The 20,377-nt window shown below is 35.1% G+C and overlaps 1 protein-coding gene across 1 annotated transcript in view; it reads left to right on the top strand.

Moving 5' to 3' along the window:
• itga8 (integrin, alpha 8) overlaps positions 1 to 20,377 on the top strand; it is a 143,030-nt gene that overhangs the window by 100,019 nt on the left and 22,634 nt on the right. Inside the window, exons 22-23 of the mRNA XM_087287148.1 lie at positions 10,925 to 11,004; positions 20,076 to 20,156. Of these exons, the coding sequence (XP_087143274.1) occupies positions 10,925 to 11,004; positions 20,076 to 20,156 (161 nt within the window). The remainder of the gene's footprint in view (positions 1 to 10,924; positions 11,005 to 20,075; positions 20,157 to 20,377) is intronic.

Raw genomic sequence — 20,377 nt, forward strand, 5'->3', positions numbered from 1 at the left:
AAGCTTTTGGTTACTGAATGAGGAAGGCTAGAGTTTGTGAAAATGACCCTGCCCACTCATTTACATTAAACAACATACAGATACTTATTTGTTGTAAAAATTCGGTTACACATACAGTTGAATTCAAAATGATTAACCCGCTGATTTTTTTTTCTTTTTCAAATATTTCCCAACGTATGTTTAACACAGCAAAGACTTTTTCACAGTAGTTCCTATAATATTTTTTCTTCTGGAAAAAGTCTTATTTGTTTTATTTTGGCTTGAAAAAAGCAGTTTAAAAAAAATGTTATAACCTTTTAAGGTCAATATTATTAGCCCCTTTGAGCAATATTTTTTTCTCAATTGTCTGCAGAACAAACTTTTATGTTTAGAAATGTGTTGAAAAAAATCTTCTTTCTGTTAAACAGAAATTAGGCAAAAAATGGAGGTGGGGGTGTTGCTAATAATTAACGATGGCTAATAATTCTGACTTTAACTGTATTACACTCAATATGCACGGTTACTACAGTTAAACTTTATTTCTATATTTTGCTACTCGGGTTGTCACGATACTGGAATTCGGTACCAACTGAAAACTCACCGCTGTTTACTGAGTGTAAACACAGGTACAGGAACACTGGAGCATTTTAAAGCCACGATTCATCAGTGGACAACTTATATGTCAGACCAGTCAATCACATATTTTTGAAGTTAATGGCGGGACATGCTCTGTCAGGCATCAGGCCAGATCCAGTGTAGGTGATTTAATCTAGATATATAGAGAGCAAACACGAATGAACATTAGAAGGTATGTTGAAAAAAAGCCAGTACTGTATTCCATTCTGGAATCTAGTCACCCTTGAGTGCCTGCCAAATGAAGAATACTTGGGACTTAATTTGCGAACTCTCTCTTTTTCTCTGTACCTCTTTGTCCATCTCAATTTCTCTCTCCATCAGTTTTCCATTTCCTCAAAGTCCTCAGGGTGAGTTGCTCATTAGGTTGACTCTACTTCAGTCCTGTTTAAATCTAACTGAGCATTTCTCTTTCATTAAAATACAAAAAAATCAAAGCAAGGAAGATTTTGGATCATTATCCCAAACTGATATATTGAGAAACATTGTGATCTGGACAGCTTAAGCTTTTGGAACATAATGTAACATAAGCTAAAACAACACAATTCTTGACATTTCATTGGGACAACTTAATTTTTTTATGTTTAATCCACATAAATTTGTTAAAAGTGTGAAGTTAACAATTTGTTTTGGGATAAATAAATTGTGTGGAATGCTGCATTTTTTACAGTGTGGTGGCTCAGTGGTTAGCACTGTCACCTCACAGCAAGAAGGTTGCTGGTTCGAGTGCCAGCTGGGCCAGTTGGCGTTTTTTTGTGTGGAGTTTGTGTGTTCTCCCCGTGTTCGCATGGATTTCCTCCGGGTGCTCCGGTTTCCCCCATAGTCCAAAGACATGCACTATTAATTGGGTTAGCTAAATTGGCTGTAGTGTATGAGTGTGTGTGTGTGAATGAGTTTGTATTGTTGTTTCCAAGTACTGGGTTGCGGCTGGAAGGGCATCCTTTGCGTAAAACATGTGCTGGATAACTTGGTGGTTCATTCCGCTGTGGCGACCCCAGATTAATAAAGGAACTAAGCCGAAAAGAAAATGAATGAATAGGTGGGTTGTAGCTGGTAGGGCATCCTCTGCATAAAACATTTGTTGGAATGGTTGATAGAACAGCCTGATCTCACAAGGAAATGTAAGTATTTTATGTTTTGTCAGTTTAGTGATTAATTCATAGGAATTTGTACAAGTTCAGTTATATGAAAATATACGATTTTAAAGAGGAGGCACACAACCCCGCCCCTAAACCCAACCATCATTGGGAGATGAGCATATCGTAATAAATTGTACGAATTAGATCGTACAAATTCATACGAATTAGCCACTAACTCAAAAAGTTACGAATTGCTGTGAGATTGTGTTGGATAGAATAGTTTTGCTATGGTGATCTCTAAAATAGACATTAACCTAAAGGAAAATTAATAAATGAATGACATTGGACTTAAAACTAAAATGTGTATGCGTGTGCATGTAAAATAACATTACATATTCAAACCTAAAAGAAATTATTTCATGCAAATTATCGTTAAAGAAGTTATTACTCCACCCTATTTAGAGAGTCATTATGCACATTCTACATCACAACTAAAGTGGTTCAAACAATGGATCTGCGACAGAGCAACTACGGTTTTGGGAATTTTCCAAACGATGCATCATACTACGGTAGTTCAGCTGTGTGTTATGGTGTTGTTTGGGAAATGCATCCCTGACCCGCTGTCTTTTATAATGTATTTTCAGAAATAACTTGCACATGCTAATTGGATGTCCACCATTGAGTGGAAAGTACAGATTTTAGTGTGGTTAATTATCAAAAGCTGTGTATGATCATGCAAGTGCCAAAATGTCATTTTAACATTGTGTATCGTGCACACACCTGCATCTTTATATGCCAGTTTTCTCCTCTGCTCTTCTGTTTGTTTGGATCGCAGTGCTTGTTAAAGCCAAGGCAAATTGAAACATAATTTGTCTGTAATTTGATGTGAAGCTGGTAAATGCTTTGGCTTGAGCAGTGCCAGCTCCCTGAGAGCTTTATGACTGCGTTTACTACAGCAGGTCAAGAGATTATGCTGCTCATAAACTATAAATCTGAGCATCACAAGCGAATAGGCTGAATATTACCTGCGGATGGACGTGCAACATGAAGCTGCGGTTTTGACATGGTATTTGGTAGCTGGACAGATCCTGAGAGGTCTGTTATTTTGTGTCAAACTGCCCCGTCAGGATGAAGGATTGTGGGTTTGGAAGAAAGCTTATTGAGGAGAATTTTAGAGTTTCAGCAAGTTAAACGTATAGAGTGCTTATTATTCATGAGACAAAATAAAGACCTCACACAGAATTAGCCTTAAGGCTGAAGTGTGTCTTTGCTGGTAAAATCATTTCCTCTGTCATAGGGATTCGTATGAATAGCTTCAGTTGAAAAACATTTTTATATAGATGTAATTTTGATACATTTTTATTTGTCAAGGCAATATTTTATTTTAATTAAAAAATTTCTGATGTAAATCACAGTGTTAAATAATAATAGTAATATTCATTCATTCATTCATTCATTTTCTTGTCGGCTTTATTAATCCAGGGTCGCCAAAGCGCAATGAACCGCCAACTTATCCAGCACTTTTTTTTTTACGCAGCGGATGCTCTTCCAGCCACAACCCATCTCTGGGAAACATCCACACACACATACACACACACTCATTCACTACGGAAAATTTAGCCTACCCAATTTACCTGTACCGCATGTCTTTTGACTGTGGGGGAAACCAGAGCACCCAGAGGAAACCCACGGGAACACGAGGAGAACATGCAAACTCCACATAGAAATGTCCCAGCCTGGGCTCGAACCAGCGACCTTCTTGCTACCCACTGCGCCACCGTGCAGCCTTGTCTTTCATATTAAAAATATATTGTTCTAAAATGATAATATAAACATAGCATAAGTATATGTAAAATGTAATATTGCAAATTATAAACAACATTTTAATATTTTATAATATTTTTATATCAGTATTTTTTATAAAAAATGTATTTAAATTGCAGAAATTTATTTAAATAATTTTATTTATTTCCCAGAGATGGGATGGGCATCTGCTTCGTGAAAATGTGCTGGATAAGTTGGCGGTTCATTCTGCTGTGGCGACCTCAGATTAATAAAGGGACTAAACCGAAAAGAAATTGAATGAATAATTTAATTTAATTCTGTCCTTACTCTGCAACGCACCGCACCACGCAGAGATATGCATTTTAGAATTCTAAACATGGATTTCTGTCAGGGTTTAAGTTACTTTTTTAATAGCATGCAAATGTGCAGCGCATGCGGTGTGCGACTAATAATTACCTGGCTTCACTGTTTAAAAGAATTGTTCTTGTGGAACATATTGTAACATGTTTACATTTAAATTACATGAGGATACAGATTTTGCACCAATCAGTGTATGGTGTGGGCGGAGCTATGCAACACAATTATCGTAACCTAACTTGCCTTTATAGTGACAGAGGCAGTGGAGCCAGAATAGTGCGAGTGTGTTTAATAAACTGGCTTTAAAACAATTATTGAATGGATTGTTAAAAAAAAACTGTGGGAGTTTCTTTGCTAAGAGAGAGAGAGAAAGAGAGAGAGAGAGAGAGAGAGATGTTTGGTTCTGTGACCTGTTAACATGTTCCAGATTTAGCAGAAGGGTTTTGACAGGCCTCGTCATGGTGCCTCAGGGTTAATCCCACATGGGCCAAATTATCATGGCACCAGCAGAGGAGGGCGACACGTCACAAACTCATTCAAAAAACATCTCGAAAAACAACCATACCACACATGAAATCAACGTGTGGCCTGTGATTAAAAATAGGTAGTGCCCACCCCCCCCCCCCCCATTTTAAGTTTTATTGTCCTATTTCAAACCTTTCCAAGTAATCCTTTCATAGCCCATAAAATGTAAGTCATAAGCATGTGGTTTAACTCATTTATCACAAAAAGCCATCGCAAGAGCAATGTGCAGAAAACATGTTAGTCACACCATCACAAACACTTCCTGTAAGAGAAACACTAGGTTTTCATTTAAACTCAGTTAGATTAGAATTAGAATTAGAATTAGAATTGTGTTTTTAAAAAGATACTGTCCATATCCATTGACATTTGGTGCAGTACCTATACAGTCTCATGTGATTGCGAAAGAAGTAATGGACTTGTGGTCTGTCCATCTTTGTTGGTGAGCCACTAACAGGGAAAATGTTAGATATTGTTTCAGATCTATTTGAACAGGCATTGCCTTAGGCTCTATTTTTGCTAAATATATTGCTCCGAATTCATTTGGTTACACGTTTCAAAGGCCAAATCCACTAGAGGGCACTGTCTACATTTTTGTAATATTGAAATGCATTACTTGGGGTGTGTTTTATTGTCACATTTTTCAAGTACACAAACACAAGAGGACAGTGATTGCCATTTAGATCTCTTAGTGAAACACTGATCTAATCCCTTCACTAAGTCCAACCAACAGGCTGCATCCAAAATCACCTACTCAAGTAGGTACTACATTGAAAATTGAATTTACTACATGACTGTTAGAAAAGTACATTCTATGTAGCATAAATGGAAGTTGTATGAATTGAACTTGGATGTACTACATCCGCCGTTTGTCACCGATTATCATGTGACCTACCTGTGTCAGTTGCGTCGCTTCATTCTCATTCATGAATTCCCTCACGTGGCATCATGGGATAGTGTAGCGTCTTTTATATGTGCATTTCAGAATCTCGCTAAAAGCATTGAGTCATCCGGGAACTTTTCACATACTGTTTTCCAATTACCATAAATTTGAAAATACGACTCACTTGCATACTGTTTTTGAACGTACTATATAGTATGGAAATATGTGATTTCAGATTCAGCTATAGTGTTTTCAAAGGCAAATAAATAAGAGAAAGTACACTGCTACCATAGTTTTACCTTGATTTTACAAGTTTTAGATCAGGAGCTTTTAGAGACAAAGAGGGAAGTCCAGTTGTTCAGAAATTGTCTAATCCTTTTTTCAAAATACAGCTTATTTATACACTTCAGTTGAGCTGTGAAAATATTTCCTAAAAAGATATCTTCGCTCAATAGCTTTATAGTTAAATTTACAGTTCTCTAACCTATCAGAATACAGTGGTATCGAAACAGAGACATGGCATATGTGTTTCCAAATGGAACACAGCTTTAACACCTCTGGGCTAAATCAGGAAACTCAAATAGCAGAAATATACATCCTGTCTGGGTTAAAGAGCAACAGCTTAAAGACAAATAAAACTTCTTACAAAATGCATTAACCTGACAGATACAAAGCTTTTACCGTATAAAAGCTAATTTTCAAACACACTGGCCGGGCCAAAAAACTGAATTCAAACATAAGTTTAAGTACATTTTTGCAGTTTTACACAAATGTAATCTGAAGCAGGCATTTCCAATGAGCTTGTGGGTCAGGACATTTTGTAAATGGCTCTTTGCATAAGATGACACATTTGCCAGCCAGCAGCAAGCACTCTTCAACTCTCACATGGTTGCCCACTAAAGCCAAACAGGACTAGTTAGTATGTAAATGCTAGACCAAATGAGAAAACTAGGTTTATGTTCCAGTATATTGATGGGACTCTATACTCTTTGGTGAGCACTGTCCTTTGGATGATAGGTTAAACTGAGGTCCTGAGAACTAATATTCAAAGATTTTCTTTAAAAAGAGTAGGGGTGTATCCCCAATATCCTGGCCAATATTACCCACTGTCCTCTTTCCATCATGTCCTCTTAACCATCCCGATATCATAATTAGCTTCATAACTTTGTCTCCTCTCCACAGATAAGCTGGTGTGTGGTCTAAGGACTGGAAGAAAATTATGATTTTATGACAAGGACCACATGCCTCATTATATACTCAATCATGGGAAATCAGATTTTTATTTAGTAGTTGATGATGTGCTGTCTTAATGTTCTAATTACATCGGTGTGGTCGTACGCTCCAGGGACCAGCCTTGACTGATCACATCAGTGTGATCGTACAGGTGGAAGGGTTAAAACCATCTAAAACATTTTTGATATGCAATATACTACTGTTATTTAGCAAGAACCAAAAACGTCGTACACTCCAAGGACCAGCCTAGACTGATCACACCAGTGTGACCAAACACGCGAAAGGGTTAAATCCATCTAAAACATTTTTTCACATTTAATATACTACTTTTATTTTGCAAGAACCAAGAAAGACATACGTTCAAGGGACCAGCCTAGACGGATCACACCAGTGTGATCATACAGGTCAAAGGGTTACACATATAATATACTACTTTTATTTTGCAGGAGCACAAGAAAGTCATCAAAAGTTACTGTAAAAACAGTGTTTTAGCTTGGAATGGTAGTGTTCAAATAAATGACAGTATTATTATATTTAATAGGTTATTTTCATTATTAATAAGTAAGCCATTTTTACTTCATTTTATGCTTTTATGAAATAGAAAAGTCATTAGAAGACATCATTTAGCTGTTAATTTTACTTATTCAGAACTGCAATTGCATGTCGATTGATGCATATCATAAGTAGAGACATTTTTATTTTCCATTTTGACTCAATCGGTCTCAAATCCCCTAATGTAAATCTTTTCATAATGCATTTAATTTACTAGTAGTTCTAAAATAACAGTCCAAATATCATTTGTGAGCCATAATTCATACAAATCTGACACGACTCACCCATCAATTGCTCTCTCTGTGATATTTAGTGAAGAGAGGAGTTTCACAGTCTGTAAAGTTAAACGCATTGAATGGGTTATTGTTTTACCGATTCCCACTCTTCTTAGCTAATGTCACATTAGGGGTGATGTAAACTCAAAGCATTTGGCAACAATGAATGACTTTAGTGTCTGTCCAAAACACCTAAAAAAAAGATGGATTTTCCAGTGACATTAAGCAAAATATATCTTCTTGTCATGAGTGGGCTGATATTTTGGGAGTCACTTAGGGAGACGCTTCTCATGACACTATAAATAACAGACAGACAGGCTCATCTTTGGCTTTGTTTTTCATCATACACAATCCAGCCATCTTCATGCTTTCTGAATGCACTCGGTCCAGCTTTGCTTACTCAATCTGCAATCCATCTGAAAAAATACCATTGCACATATGTATTCAAACACAGCGCTTTTGATGTGTGTTTGTGCCGTCTTGAATGGAAACTGCAACTTGCATTTCATTCCTATGTTGTGAAATGCACTTAATCAAACACACTTGAAGATTTCTCTGGTGTTATATTCTGAGATCTGTTCTGAGTTTCATTAAATCTTTCGAATTCGTCTCATTAGTGTAATTAGAAGATTACAGTTGAACCAGCCCTTGTAAAGTCTGATTTCAGCATGAATTTGTGGAGACACGATCTTCGTTTGGGATTTACCAACTCTTTGGGATGCAAGACCTCAAAAAGTGGCTCTGTGGCCACTTTTGCCTTTAAAGTTTAACAGCACTTGTTACTCTCGCTCGTCTGTTATGAGGAGCTTTGTAGTATGGAAGGTTTCCGCCTGGGGAAACTCATTTATGGGGCTCTAGAGTTTGCGCATAGCCTTTAGCTAAAGGACTGGCCTTCATTAGCCATTATCAGACTCCTCCTAATGAACTGCACCATATGGCCACAGTTAGAGAAAGAGAGAGAGATGATTAGTGAAACTTTTACTGTTTGTTTGCGAATGAAGATTCCAGGGTTTAGACTTTGTGCAGCAGAGCAGAAAAACAACAAACTTTTATAAATTAGAGAAAATGGGGTTTTAAAGACGCGTTTAAGAGTTGATAGACTTTTGACTGGATGCAAGGACAAATTGCAGTTATAGAAATGTGGACTACTGACACTTTTTTAAAAAAGGTTTCAATATGTTAACTATAGGTAATGTGAGTGTGTAAAATTTTTTATTTTTTTGCCACTTAGAGACTTTTTAGTTTTTTGAAGGTTGCTAAAGGTCACCAAATAAATTCAGTCACCAGTTAAATGTAGTCACCAAATAAATTTACTGCCAAATAATAAAATAAGTTCCCAAAAGTGAGCTACTTATTTATTGGTTACGTATCTAAAATTTACACTGACAAACATGTTGTCATAACGGTCTATATACACATGTATATTCACATGTATCTGAGTGGTATGGTACGGTACAGTTCGGTGTACTTTTATGGCCGTTTCCACTGTCAAAAGGTACCAAAATGCAAATCGAACCGTATAATTTTTTGGGTAATCTTTCAAAAAAGGTATCTAGCCATCAAAAAGAGTTCCAAAAGGCGGAGCAAGACACGTAGCTGAACGGTATTGATTTACAGTGAAACATCACTGGCTCATGCACAAGCAAGAGAATGAAATTAAGGAAGCGTAACTTTTAAATACACAGCCGAAACATTGCACCGTAATAATATCTACATATAATAACAAGCCATGCTCATTCCGAGCTTAAAAAAACCTTGTTGTCATCTTAAATAGCAGCCACAAATCCAAGAAGAAGAGCAGAATCAACCCTGTGCCCTGTAGTTGTTTACAAGGCTGTCTAAAGAAAGTTTGCATGCGTGTCAATATTTGAAATAACAAACTTCTTCGACTGATGATAATGTGCACGCATTTATTGAAGTGCTTATAACATAAGATCCTTTCAGAAAACGCGAGAGTGAAATGCAAAAAAAGAAAGGAGAAGCTGGAAAAACAGGAGCAAATGATTCTTTCAGCAACCATAAACATGAACAAACTGCCATGTGTACCTATTACCGTCACCTTTTGGACTAATATGAATTTAGAATAGCAGAGTTACTTTCTAACAAAAGGTTACATGTGCTGGTGAAGATTAAAGATACAGATGAGAGGTTTGCACTGACTGTGGGCTATATATTGCGTGTTGTTTTTGAAACCAAATAAGGACTAAATGTATGCTGTGTGTAGTTGTTCTGTAATTGGTTACATATTGAAGACTTTAAGGGTTTGTATGTGTTCATATATGCTGCATTTATTTTTTTATTTTATATAATTGCAGACGTTACAGTAACGTTATTTTGTTATCGTATCATTTTGTATTATTGATCTGCAGTTATAATCAAATCCTGTTCATAGAATGGTTTGTAATGAACATATATACACAAGTGTTTATGTGTGTAAAGCATCTGTTTTGTGAGAAGTGCTTCTCATATGATATGTAAACAACCCGTACAGCTTTAGTTTGACTCAAGCGAGAATGACGTCGACTAAAACTTTCTGTCGTACACTACGCCTACTAAACCATTGGTACCCTTTTGACAGTGGATATACAAGCGTGATAAGGTGACTTGTAACGACCTATACCGTAGCATACCATTCTTCTTAGTGGAAACGGGCCATTTTGAAAGGGTACCCAAAAAGTGGTACAGTACGGTTTGCTTTTTGGTACTTTTTGACAGTTAATATGGACATAAAAGTGTACCGAACCGTACTCAGTGGAAATGGACCATTAGGAAAGGGTGCCAAAAAGTGGCACGGTACAGATCACTATTTTGGTACCTTTGACATTGGAAATGGAAATAAATGCGAACCATACCATATCATAGTGATATGTACCCTAATGCTCAGTGAAAATGAGCCATTAATTTGTAAACAATACTTAATATAAGATATAAGTCACATTTCTCACAAAATCACATTTTTGTAGTTTGCATTGTTGTTGTTATATATATATATATATATATATATATATATATATATATATATATATATATATATATATATATATATATATATATATATATATATATATTTTTTTTTTTTTTTTTTTTTTTTTTTAAGGCAAAAAAAAGTTTTGTGCAGATTTTTTCACGAACATCACGTTAGGTCTGTAGGCCGAAATAGGTCTTGTGTGGCTGTTCAAACAAAATGTTTACACTATGAAGCGGCTTTAATCAAATTTGTTTTTAACACCTCTGGAACTGGATACTCTCAAAATGTCTCAGACCCTGTTGACACCTATTTTTTATGTTGCCAATTTGTGATCGGGATTCCGAAAATGATCCTTAGGGTGAAATCAATATTTCAAGTCCATGTTTTATTGTTTTTATGAGTAAACATGTAACTCTTACAGCTGAGTGATTTTCATGTTATTTGTTTGGGGTGTGAGCGCGGTGAGACTGTCCAGACGGAGCCCACACTTCTCCCCCATCGTGTAAGATACTCAGTGTTAATTGTGGAGGGTTTTTCCTGTATGAGCCTGTGGGGGAAGAGCTCTATTCTGTTTTACTGAGCACTTACAGATGTCCCTTAAGCTTTTGATGTTTTCATGTTTTCCCCTTTCTTTCTCTCTCTCTGATTTGGACTGTAGTTGTCGGTGGGTTTACGGTTTTCCGTGGCGAGGCTGGAGGACGCCCCTCCTACCATTGGCTTTGAGGTGCAGATCCACAGGTAAATAAATGTCAAACCATATGTCAGTTACAAATCTGCAAGTAGCATCTTTGGTCTTTATGTTTTCTCAAACAATCGCACACATTTCTGGCCAAGTCTTTGTCAACACCCAAGTTTTTGCATTCCTATTATTCATAAAGTTATAAATAGAAACACTATGGTTCACAACGTTTGGGATGAATACCTTTAGGATCACTGACAAGCCTATTCAACTCACTAATGCAGCATTAATTTGATCATAAATATAGTAAAAATGTAAGAATTGTGAAATGTTATTATAGTATTGTATAAAGTAAAAGCTTATTTATGTAATGTAGTTAGAATGTATTTATTTATGTGATTTACAGCTGATATTTCAACATTATTAATTCAGTTTTCGGTTTTGCATGATCCTTCAAAAATCATTATGATATGATAATCTGCTGTTGGCTCCATATTTTTGTTGAAACTGTGGTTCAACCCCATCAAAAGTACCATTAAAATGATTATTTACCTTGATTCATATGTATTGAAAAAGTATTTACTCTGACAAAAACTTTCAAGAGTAAAATTTATGTCAAAATAATTATTAATCATTCAGAAATAATCTTTATTTTAAAAAAAAATATTTATTTTTCAATAAGAGAATCCAAAACAGTTTAACCAAACTATGAAGCAAAAATATACAGGTATATATACATTTTTAGCATTGCTAATGAAAAAAATCATTATTATTGGTGAGCTATCAATAATAAATTATCATAACAGAACAGCAAATCATTATAATGATTTATAATGGTGTTTAAAGGATCATATGACACAAATTCACAGTAATGATGCGGAAAATTCAGAATGTAAGAGTTACAGTCACAGTTATACATCTTAATCCGAATTCAGTAAGTATTACTTTAGTAACAGTTAATTTTAGTTGAAACAATAGTACACTCACTGGTCATTTTATTAGGTACACCTTACTAGTACCGGGTTGGACCCTCTATTGTCAACAGAATTATCGTAATCCTTCGGGGCATAGATTCAACAAGGTACTAGAAATATTCCTCTGTGATTTTGGTCCATATTGACATAATAGCATCATGCAGTTGCTGCAGATTTGTCGGCTGCACATCCATGATGTGAATCTCCTGTTCCACCACATCCTAAAAGTGCTCTATTGGTACTAGACCAGCCCATTTAGCACCAACAACCATCCCCATCCGCATTTTTTCCCATTCTGATGTTCAGTTTGAACTGCAGCAAATTGTCTTGACCATGTCTGCCATGTGATTAGCTGATTAGAAATTTGCGTTAATTAGCAGTTGTACCTAATAAAGTGGCCGGTTAGTATGTTTAACCATTTTAATGTATTATTGCATTTTTGATCAAATAAATGCAGCCTTGATGAGCAGAATAGTATTCTTATTATATAACCTTACTGATCCTAATCTCTTGAACAGTAGTGTATGTGCAAGTGTGGGTCTGAAGAGCTCAACATGGCTAGCTAATATTTCTGGTACCTTGACTTGTGATTTAATTTCAAGGCCTCTCAGCAGTTTGTGCATGTGTGCATGTGAGAACAAGGTAAGTGGTGCGTGTCACTTTGATGTATGTTTTGTGGGGTCATTTTGTAAGCATGGGCCCCAAATGTTGGTCGTTTTAGGGTCAGGGCTTCAGAACAGGAAGCTGAGTGTTGATAAGATGTCCTTGGATGGGTCGAAGAAAATGGATCGCATACTTAAAGAGACTCGTTTTGTCAAAGTGAGGGTGTATGTGTGGAGACGAATGGCTATTTTGTGTTTATATACTGGGAAAAAGGCAGTTCTTTGCTTTTTTTGGGCATCTATTGTGTCATTAAGGGATGTTTGCTGCTTCATATTTTTTGTAAAAATTATGATATGCTATTTATGTAGCATGTCATAGCAATATACATGATTTACTAGACTCTACTAAAGCAAGAACACATTATAATTCTCAAAACTGACAGTAAAGACATTTATACATTCGCCAAATTTGTCAGTTTCATAAAAATGTTGTTATTCCGAACATTCTATAAATAAAATAATTCAGAAAAACAATTTGCATGGTTTATGTACCATTAATTCACAGTATTATTACATGACATTCCAAAATATGTTATCTAGAGATAACAACTGCTAAATAACGCTGGCTCATCCAGGAACTTCGAATCTCCTTGACAGTCATTAAAAATGTTTACATCTGTTTGCTTATGTCCACATTTGTTTGTATCTGCTTGTCTGTCACGCCGCTGTTTTCGTCTGTTTGGCATTGTTTTGTGAATAATAATTGGTAGGTTAGAATCCTTCAAGTGTTTTCGTTTCTGTCAGCTTGCGTTTTTGTCAGTTCGGCACTATTTTGTGCCTGAATAATGCACAGATTATTATATCATTCATTACAGCATTCATCAGCTCTACACAGCCGGTTTTGTTGCTGTCAGCTTTCTATTTAATTTAGAGATTAACTTGATTTAGAGAGAAAGACCCAGAAGAATGTTTTGTGTGCAATTTTTATATTTTGTGTCATGGAATAAGGTAAATAAAATTTTTACAAGACGATTTGCATTGGGCAGCGATAAATCTGTCATGCTGTATTTTGTAATAGCAACCTCCTGAACGTACTTTATTCATTCGTTTATTCTTTTTTTTCGGCTTAATCCATTTATTAATCTGTGGTCGCCACAGTGGAATGAACCGCCAACTCATCCAGCATATGTTTTACACAGTGAATGCCCTTTCAGCTGCAACCCATCACTGGGAAACACCCATACACTGTCATTAACATACACACACCACGACCAATTTAGCTTACCCAAATCACCTATAGCGCATGTTTTTGGACTGTGGGAGAAACCGGAGCACTCGGAGGAAACCCATGTGAATACGGGGAGAACATGCAAACTCCACACAGAAATGCCTGCTGACCCATCCTGGCTCGAACCAGCGATCTTTTTTCTGTGATGTGACAACGCTACCCACTGTGCCACCTTGCCACCCGCATGTACATCTCATTTATTCATTTATTTTCTTTTCAGCTTAGTCCCTTTTTTAATCTAGGGTTGCCACAGCGGAATGAACCACCAACTTACCTAGCATGTGTTTTACACAGCGAATGCCCTTCCAGCTGCAACCCATCACTGGGAAACATTCACACATACTGTACTTATTCACACACTAACACTACGGACAATTTAGCTTAGCCAGTTCACCTGTATACTGTATCTCTAACTCAATATAAAGATGATCCATTATACAAACTGTACACACAATGACAGTTGATAATAACTGAGCACCATATCAGCCTGGCTAATGGAGTAATGATGCTGAAATATTAAGCATTGCCGTCCCAGAAATTTATTATATTTTTTAAAATAAATTATTTACCAAATTGTTGATATTAAACTATTTGTATTTCTGATATCTCTGCTATCATTACTAGACATGCCTCTTACTGCTGATTGGTTGCAATTGTGTTTTGGGGATTAGTCCAACATTGTACCTTTACATTAGAAAACAGTTGATGTAATCTATTAATGCAAGAGACTTCAGACAACACATAAAATATACAGTTGAAGTCAGAATTATTAGCCCCCCTGAATTATGACCCCCACCCCCCCACCCCCTGAATTATTAGGCCCCGTGTTTATTTTTCCCCCCAATTTCTGTTTAATGGAGAGAAGATTTTTTCAACACATTTTTAGTTTTAATAACTCATTTCTAATAACAGACTTATGTTATTTTTGCCATGATGACAGTGAATAATATTTGACTAGATATTTTTTAAGACACAGCTAAAATGAGTGACAGGTGTACAGCTTAAAATGACAATTAAGGGCTTAACTAGATTAATTAGGTTAACTAGGCAGGTTAGGGTAATTTGGCAAGTTATTGTATAAGGATGGTTTGTTATGTAGATTATCGGAAAAAAAAATCTAGCTTAAAGGGGCTAATAATTTTGTTCTTAAAATGTTTTTTTTTTTAATTAAAAACTGCTTTTTTCTAGCCGAAATAAAACAAATGAGACTTTCTCCAGAAGAAAAAATATTATGAGACATACTGTTGAAATTTCCTTGCTCTGTTAAACATCATTTGGGAAATAATTAAAAAGGGGGGGAAAAATCAAGTGGGGGCTAATAATTCTGACTTCAACTGTATATATTTAATATATATTTCAACATTTGACCTTTTAGAATATATTCAATGTTTTGTATCATACATAGAGAGAGAGCTACTAATATAGGTTTTAGCTTTTTAACATACTAACATACGTTATTTAAAAGTTCAGAAAAATACAATCAAACATTAATGTTGTGAAATATTAATATAACCATTTTCTAATTTCTCAAGATGCATTTCTTCTTTATCAGTCTCGAAAACAGATGCTTAATTTTATTGTGGAAACAATCCTACATTTTTACAGCTAAAAAAGAAAGTTAGTATAAGTTTATTAATGCATATTGTAGCATTACAACTGTATTCATTCATCCTTGCTAAAAAAAAAACAGTATATATTTTAAACTGTGTAATTTCTGTATTATTCTTTTGGTTTTATTGGATTCTGATTCTGAAATGAAGGAGCTTGATTAATAATAAACAATTTAGATTTTTCATATTATAATGATTTAAATATATTTTATTCTTATCAAATGTTTCATCATATCTCAATTTTATCTTTATTCCTTTTTATATTACATAATGTTTGATTTAAATTATATTTTATATATTCATGTAAACAATTATATTTATTTTTTCATTCTAATAAAAACAGAAATTATAAAACACATTTGTTTGACCAGATACCCCAAAGAGCAGTCTAAAAGTTATATTTAAGTTATATATATATATATATATATATATATATATATATATATATATATATATATATATATATATATATATATATATATATATATATATATATATATATATATATATATATAAGTTATATAACTTATAGACTATATATAGACTATATAGACTTATATAGACTTATAGACTATATATATATATATATATATATATATATATATATATATATATATATATATATATATATACATATACTGTATACTAAGTTTTAAATACTCCATTCTGTCTGTAGCAGAAAATAACAGTACATCTCAATCAGAGTGTTTCATGACTTGATTTACATGTTCAACTATCCAGAAAGGTGAAGTGTATTGGTTTCAGTAACACTCCTGACTGTGATGTTCCTCACACACACAGGCAAGGGAAGGCTTTTATGATCACATGTTGGTTTTGGGGTGTTCAGATGACTGCCAGGCCGCTCTCAGAGGACCACATATTTCCCTAAGGGTTTAATCACTGAACCCTAAACTCTCAGAGAGCAAGGTTAGGTCAAAGCGGAGGCCGAATGTTTGAGTGCATACATGTAATATGTTTGCACTTAAGTATGTGTGCTGTATGAATGCATTTGTGGTGTGTGTCTTATCTGTTTCGGTATGCGTGTCTCTGGGGGATAGAAACATTTTCTGGTGACTAATGTTAGCCACATGTTCCTCTGCCCGCTCAGATTTTTCACCTTGAGACTAAGAGAAAGACGGAGAAGGGGGAGATATAAACTATAGACAGAGAGAGAGAGAGAAGCCAGGTGTCATGAAGAAAAAAAACGTATTTTGTCTGCTTAGTGTTTTAAATTTGTGCATGAGTGATGTGTGGATCAGATGGTTGGCAGTATTGGTTAGTTGATTTTTGCTTTTAAAGTAATTTACATTTTTACATTTTAAATTCATTTGCTGTGTTGTGCAAGTTACTTCCAAACCATAATATATTATACACTGTAAATTATATCCATAAATTAGCCGTTTTTCATATTTTGTGATTCATGTTTTTATTTTTTATGGCAATATAAAGACCTTTATCTTTCTTCTGACAACTTTTAACCTTAAAAAGTTGGAAAAAGTGACTTTTGTGAACATTTTTAATAGTTTAAAGTGATATATTCAAGTTCAAACTACACATTTCTTTGTTCTGAATACATGCCCTTTAGAGGTTCACTTAGTATTGTGCCTTCATTATCTTGCGGTATTGATTTTTTATTTATTTTCTTTTAACAATTCGTTTTGGGGTAGAAAAAAAGTGTGTTGTAACACAAGCATTACTGAACATTTACTGAATAATCCATTAAATGTATTAATCATTTCTTAATAAATCCACTACTGTGTAATAGCAAAAAATAATTTGTTACTGTAATGCGTTACTTTTGTTGGGTATTACTCCCACAGCAATTAATTATATAAAAATTTCTGTTAAAGTTTTGGTCTGTGATATTTATTTTGAAAGAAGTCTCTAATACTACTCGGTTATATTTTATCTTATCAAAAATGAAGTAAAACATTAATAATGTGAAATGTTATCATTTAACTCCGGAGCTACCACAATTCTCTATATACTAGTAACGCCATAGCAGTCCTTCTGACCGTTCTCGTATAACACATTATATATTGTCACATCATATTTACATTAAACCTTCTATTGTGATATTAGAATTAAGCTTTGAATATGTGTCGTCACATTTTATTAAGTCATTATCCTGAAAAAAACAATGTTTTTGTTTTTGCGCACCTCACTTTCATTTTCCAAGCAGGAGAGCAATGTTTTTTTTTTTTTTTTTTGTCAGAGCACTGAATTTGTTTTTTTAAGAGCTGTCTGAAATAAAACTATAGCTGTGTCTCATTATAGCTTTGTCTAAAAAATTGATTTTTAGTATGTCATGCTCTCTTTGTTTAACACTTAAATTAATCCAATTAAAATAAAACCGTATTCATACATTTAATCCAGAGTTTTCTTTTACAAACATTCTGCCATTAACAGCATGCAATGAATCTTGGGATGTTCAAGGATGCAAAGGATCCCCCGGTTGTATCCTTCATTACCTGGAAAATGAAGGATGCAATTTGAAGGAGCTGCGATGATGTAGTGCCCTTTGAATGCATCCATTGGAGGATGCAGCTTCTGAAATGAGACACAGCTTATGTTTTTGCTATCAGAAAGTTATGTTTATGTTAGCAGGAAGTTGCTAGGCAACAGAGGCACACATATTCAAAGGCAAAAAAAGTAGCAGACACTGACCTGTATGAAACCAAATCTTACAAAGCTACAAAGAGTGAGTTTTATGGCATATAGTAAACACAGCATTTTAGTGAGCCCCAGTTATTCCACAAGATCAAAGTTCCAATTGTCAGACTTTTATGTTTCTTTTTTATGTTTTTCTTTTATGTTTCTTTTCTGGCAAAGACAGATCACCAGGTTGATATGTGTTCACTTACCTTAGTCTGAGTTTTAGCTGGTTGCTGTAGTTTTTGCTGTGGCATTTTGGAAAACTGATAAATGCAAACATTTGCTTTAGAATGCTTTAGAAACCAATTTTGTGCTTCATTTTGTGACATTTCTTACAATGTCTGAAAACGCACAATTCATTTGTGTTTGTCCAAGGTGAAAACCATTTCTATAATATTTTCATTCATTGTCATGATGTAAAGTGAGACAGAGGCTCATCTGGGGTACCGGTGTGTGTGTGTGTGGCTGGTGGGGAGGCTGTGGTTTTCACTTCACAATGACCGGCGAGACAGTGCACTTGGGGAATTTCAGGACAGCGACACACTCAGATGAAAACAGTATTGTTCTCTGTTCATGCTGTTGTTGTCCTTACACACTCAAAGGACAGACACATTCACTGAACACAGATGCTCCTGCCTCCGGCTTACACATGGATCTGCTCAATATTTTAAGACACGATGCACACATGAAGAACCTTCTATGAAACCTATGGAGGATCCAAATGCAGGTTTATTAACAAGATGGCTAGGTAGGCAATAGTCAGCAGGGACAAACAGATAGGCAAGAGTCATTAAACGTAGTTGTAGTCATTAAACAGTTGAATGGTCAGTAAAGGCAGCAAGCAACATAAACAAGCAAACAAGGCGAGAGTCAAAACACAGCAAGGCAAGGGAAACACATCGTAATGTTCATAGTAACAATATAACAAGACTCAGCAAAGATGTGTGTGTGCATGCTGTATTTAAAGTACCTGTAATCAGTCCGTAACGTGTTTGGAACTTGTAGTCCATATACTGGTGGATTAGTAGTTCCTAAGCGAACTGCGAGTTTCCCAATGATCTGCAGCTGCTCGATCGCTGGTGATCATAACAGCGGGTCACGCCGATCACTTGATTCAGAAGTATAAACCAGCCTTAAGCCAAAGGAAAATGAATTAATTAATGAAACCTCCATACATTGTGATTGGTCTACTACTTATTTCATGTATTTCATGTTTATGTGAGAAATAAAATGCCATGTGAAGTGCATTGAAATTAACAATAACAATGACAATGGTTTTAATAATATCTATTTGATCCCAATTCCTCATCCTTTGAATGTGCGTGTAAAGTTGATTTGCTTTTGCAGTTCAGAAAACAGCATCTTTTTGACATGCCAGCAACACAAGTCAAAGACTTCCAGGCCTCTCTTGCAAGTAATGTTTGAGACTCAAAGCAGACATTGTTCATGGTCAGCCAGTGACGAATATAGACTGTCATTAGGCAAATATGATACTTTTCTTATATAAGAGTGTGAAGGAAATAAAACAAGAATTGTAGTTTGGGTTGATTTTTTAGGGAGCAAAATGCTGGTTTGCTAACAATTCCTTCATGTTGTCCCAACACAAAACGATTAAGTTAACTTACTGTAACTGTTTTTATAAATTAAATAGTTCCCCAAAGGGTCAAGTATTGTGTTGATTTATTTCCTTTTACATAAATAGTTTGAACAAACAGCACATGTTTTTTAAATGTTTTCATTGTGTAAAAGATCTGCAAAGATTAATAACCATTCAAAAATGATTTTATTACACTCTAAAACAGTGCTCGCCAACTCATCGATCAAGATTGCTGTTAATTTTTAATGAGTAGATCTTGCCTTTTTAGCAAAGCTGAGGTTAGGGTTCTTGGGCTTAAAGAGGTTGGTGACCACTGCTGTACAAGCTATCCAAAACAGCATAAACTGGCTCTAATATGAGTAAAGACTGTTATTGCAATTACATTTTTTTCTCTCTCTGAACAGCTCTAACAAGGACAACTCAAGAAGTGTCCCAGTGAATTTGACTCTAAGCATTGTGGCAAGAGCAGAGGTGGAGATAAGAGGGTGAGTATTTCTCTTTATCTGGCTCTTTCTGTCTCACTGAGGAGAAATGAGTTGCCCCAGTCCAATTTCAAAGAAAAATAACCAATATTTCCCTATTAGACTGCTCAGAGAGTTCAAAATGGAGTTTAAATAAATAAAATTATTTAAAAAATTACAAATATCTGTTTTTGTGGGGTAGTCTGTGAAGAATTAACTAATAAACAGTGTATTCCTATATAATC

The sequence above is a fragment of the Danio rerio genome, chromosome 16 (genome assembly GCF_052040795.2).
Source record: "Danio rerio strain M-AB ecotype USA chromosome 16, GRCz13ab, whole genome shotgun sequence".
Classification (NCBI taxonomy): Eukaryota; Metazoa; Chordata; class Actinopteri; order Cypriniformes; family Danionidae; genus Danio; species Danio rerio.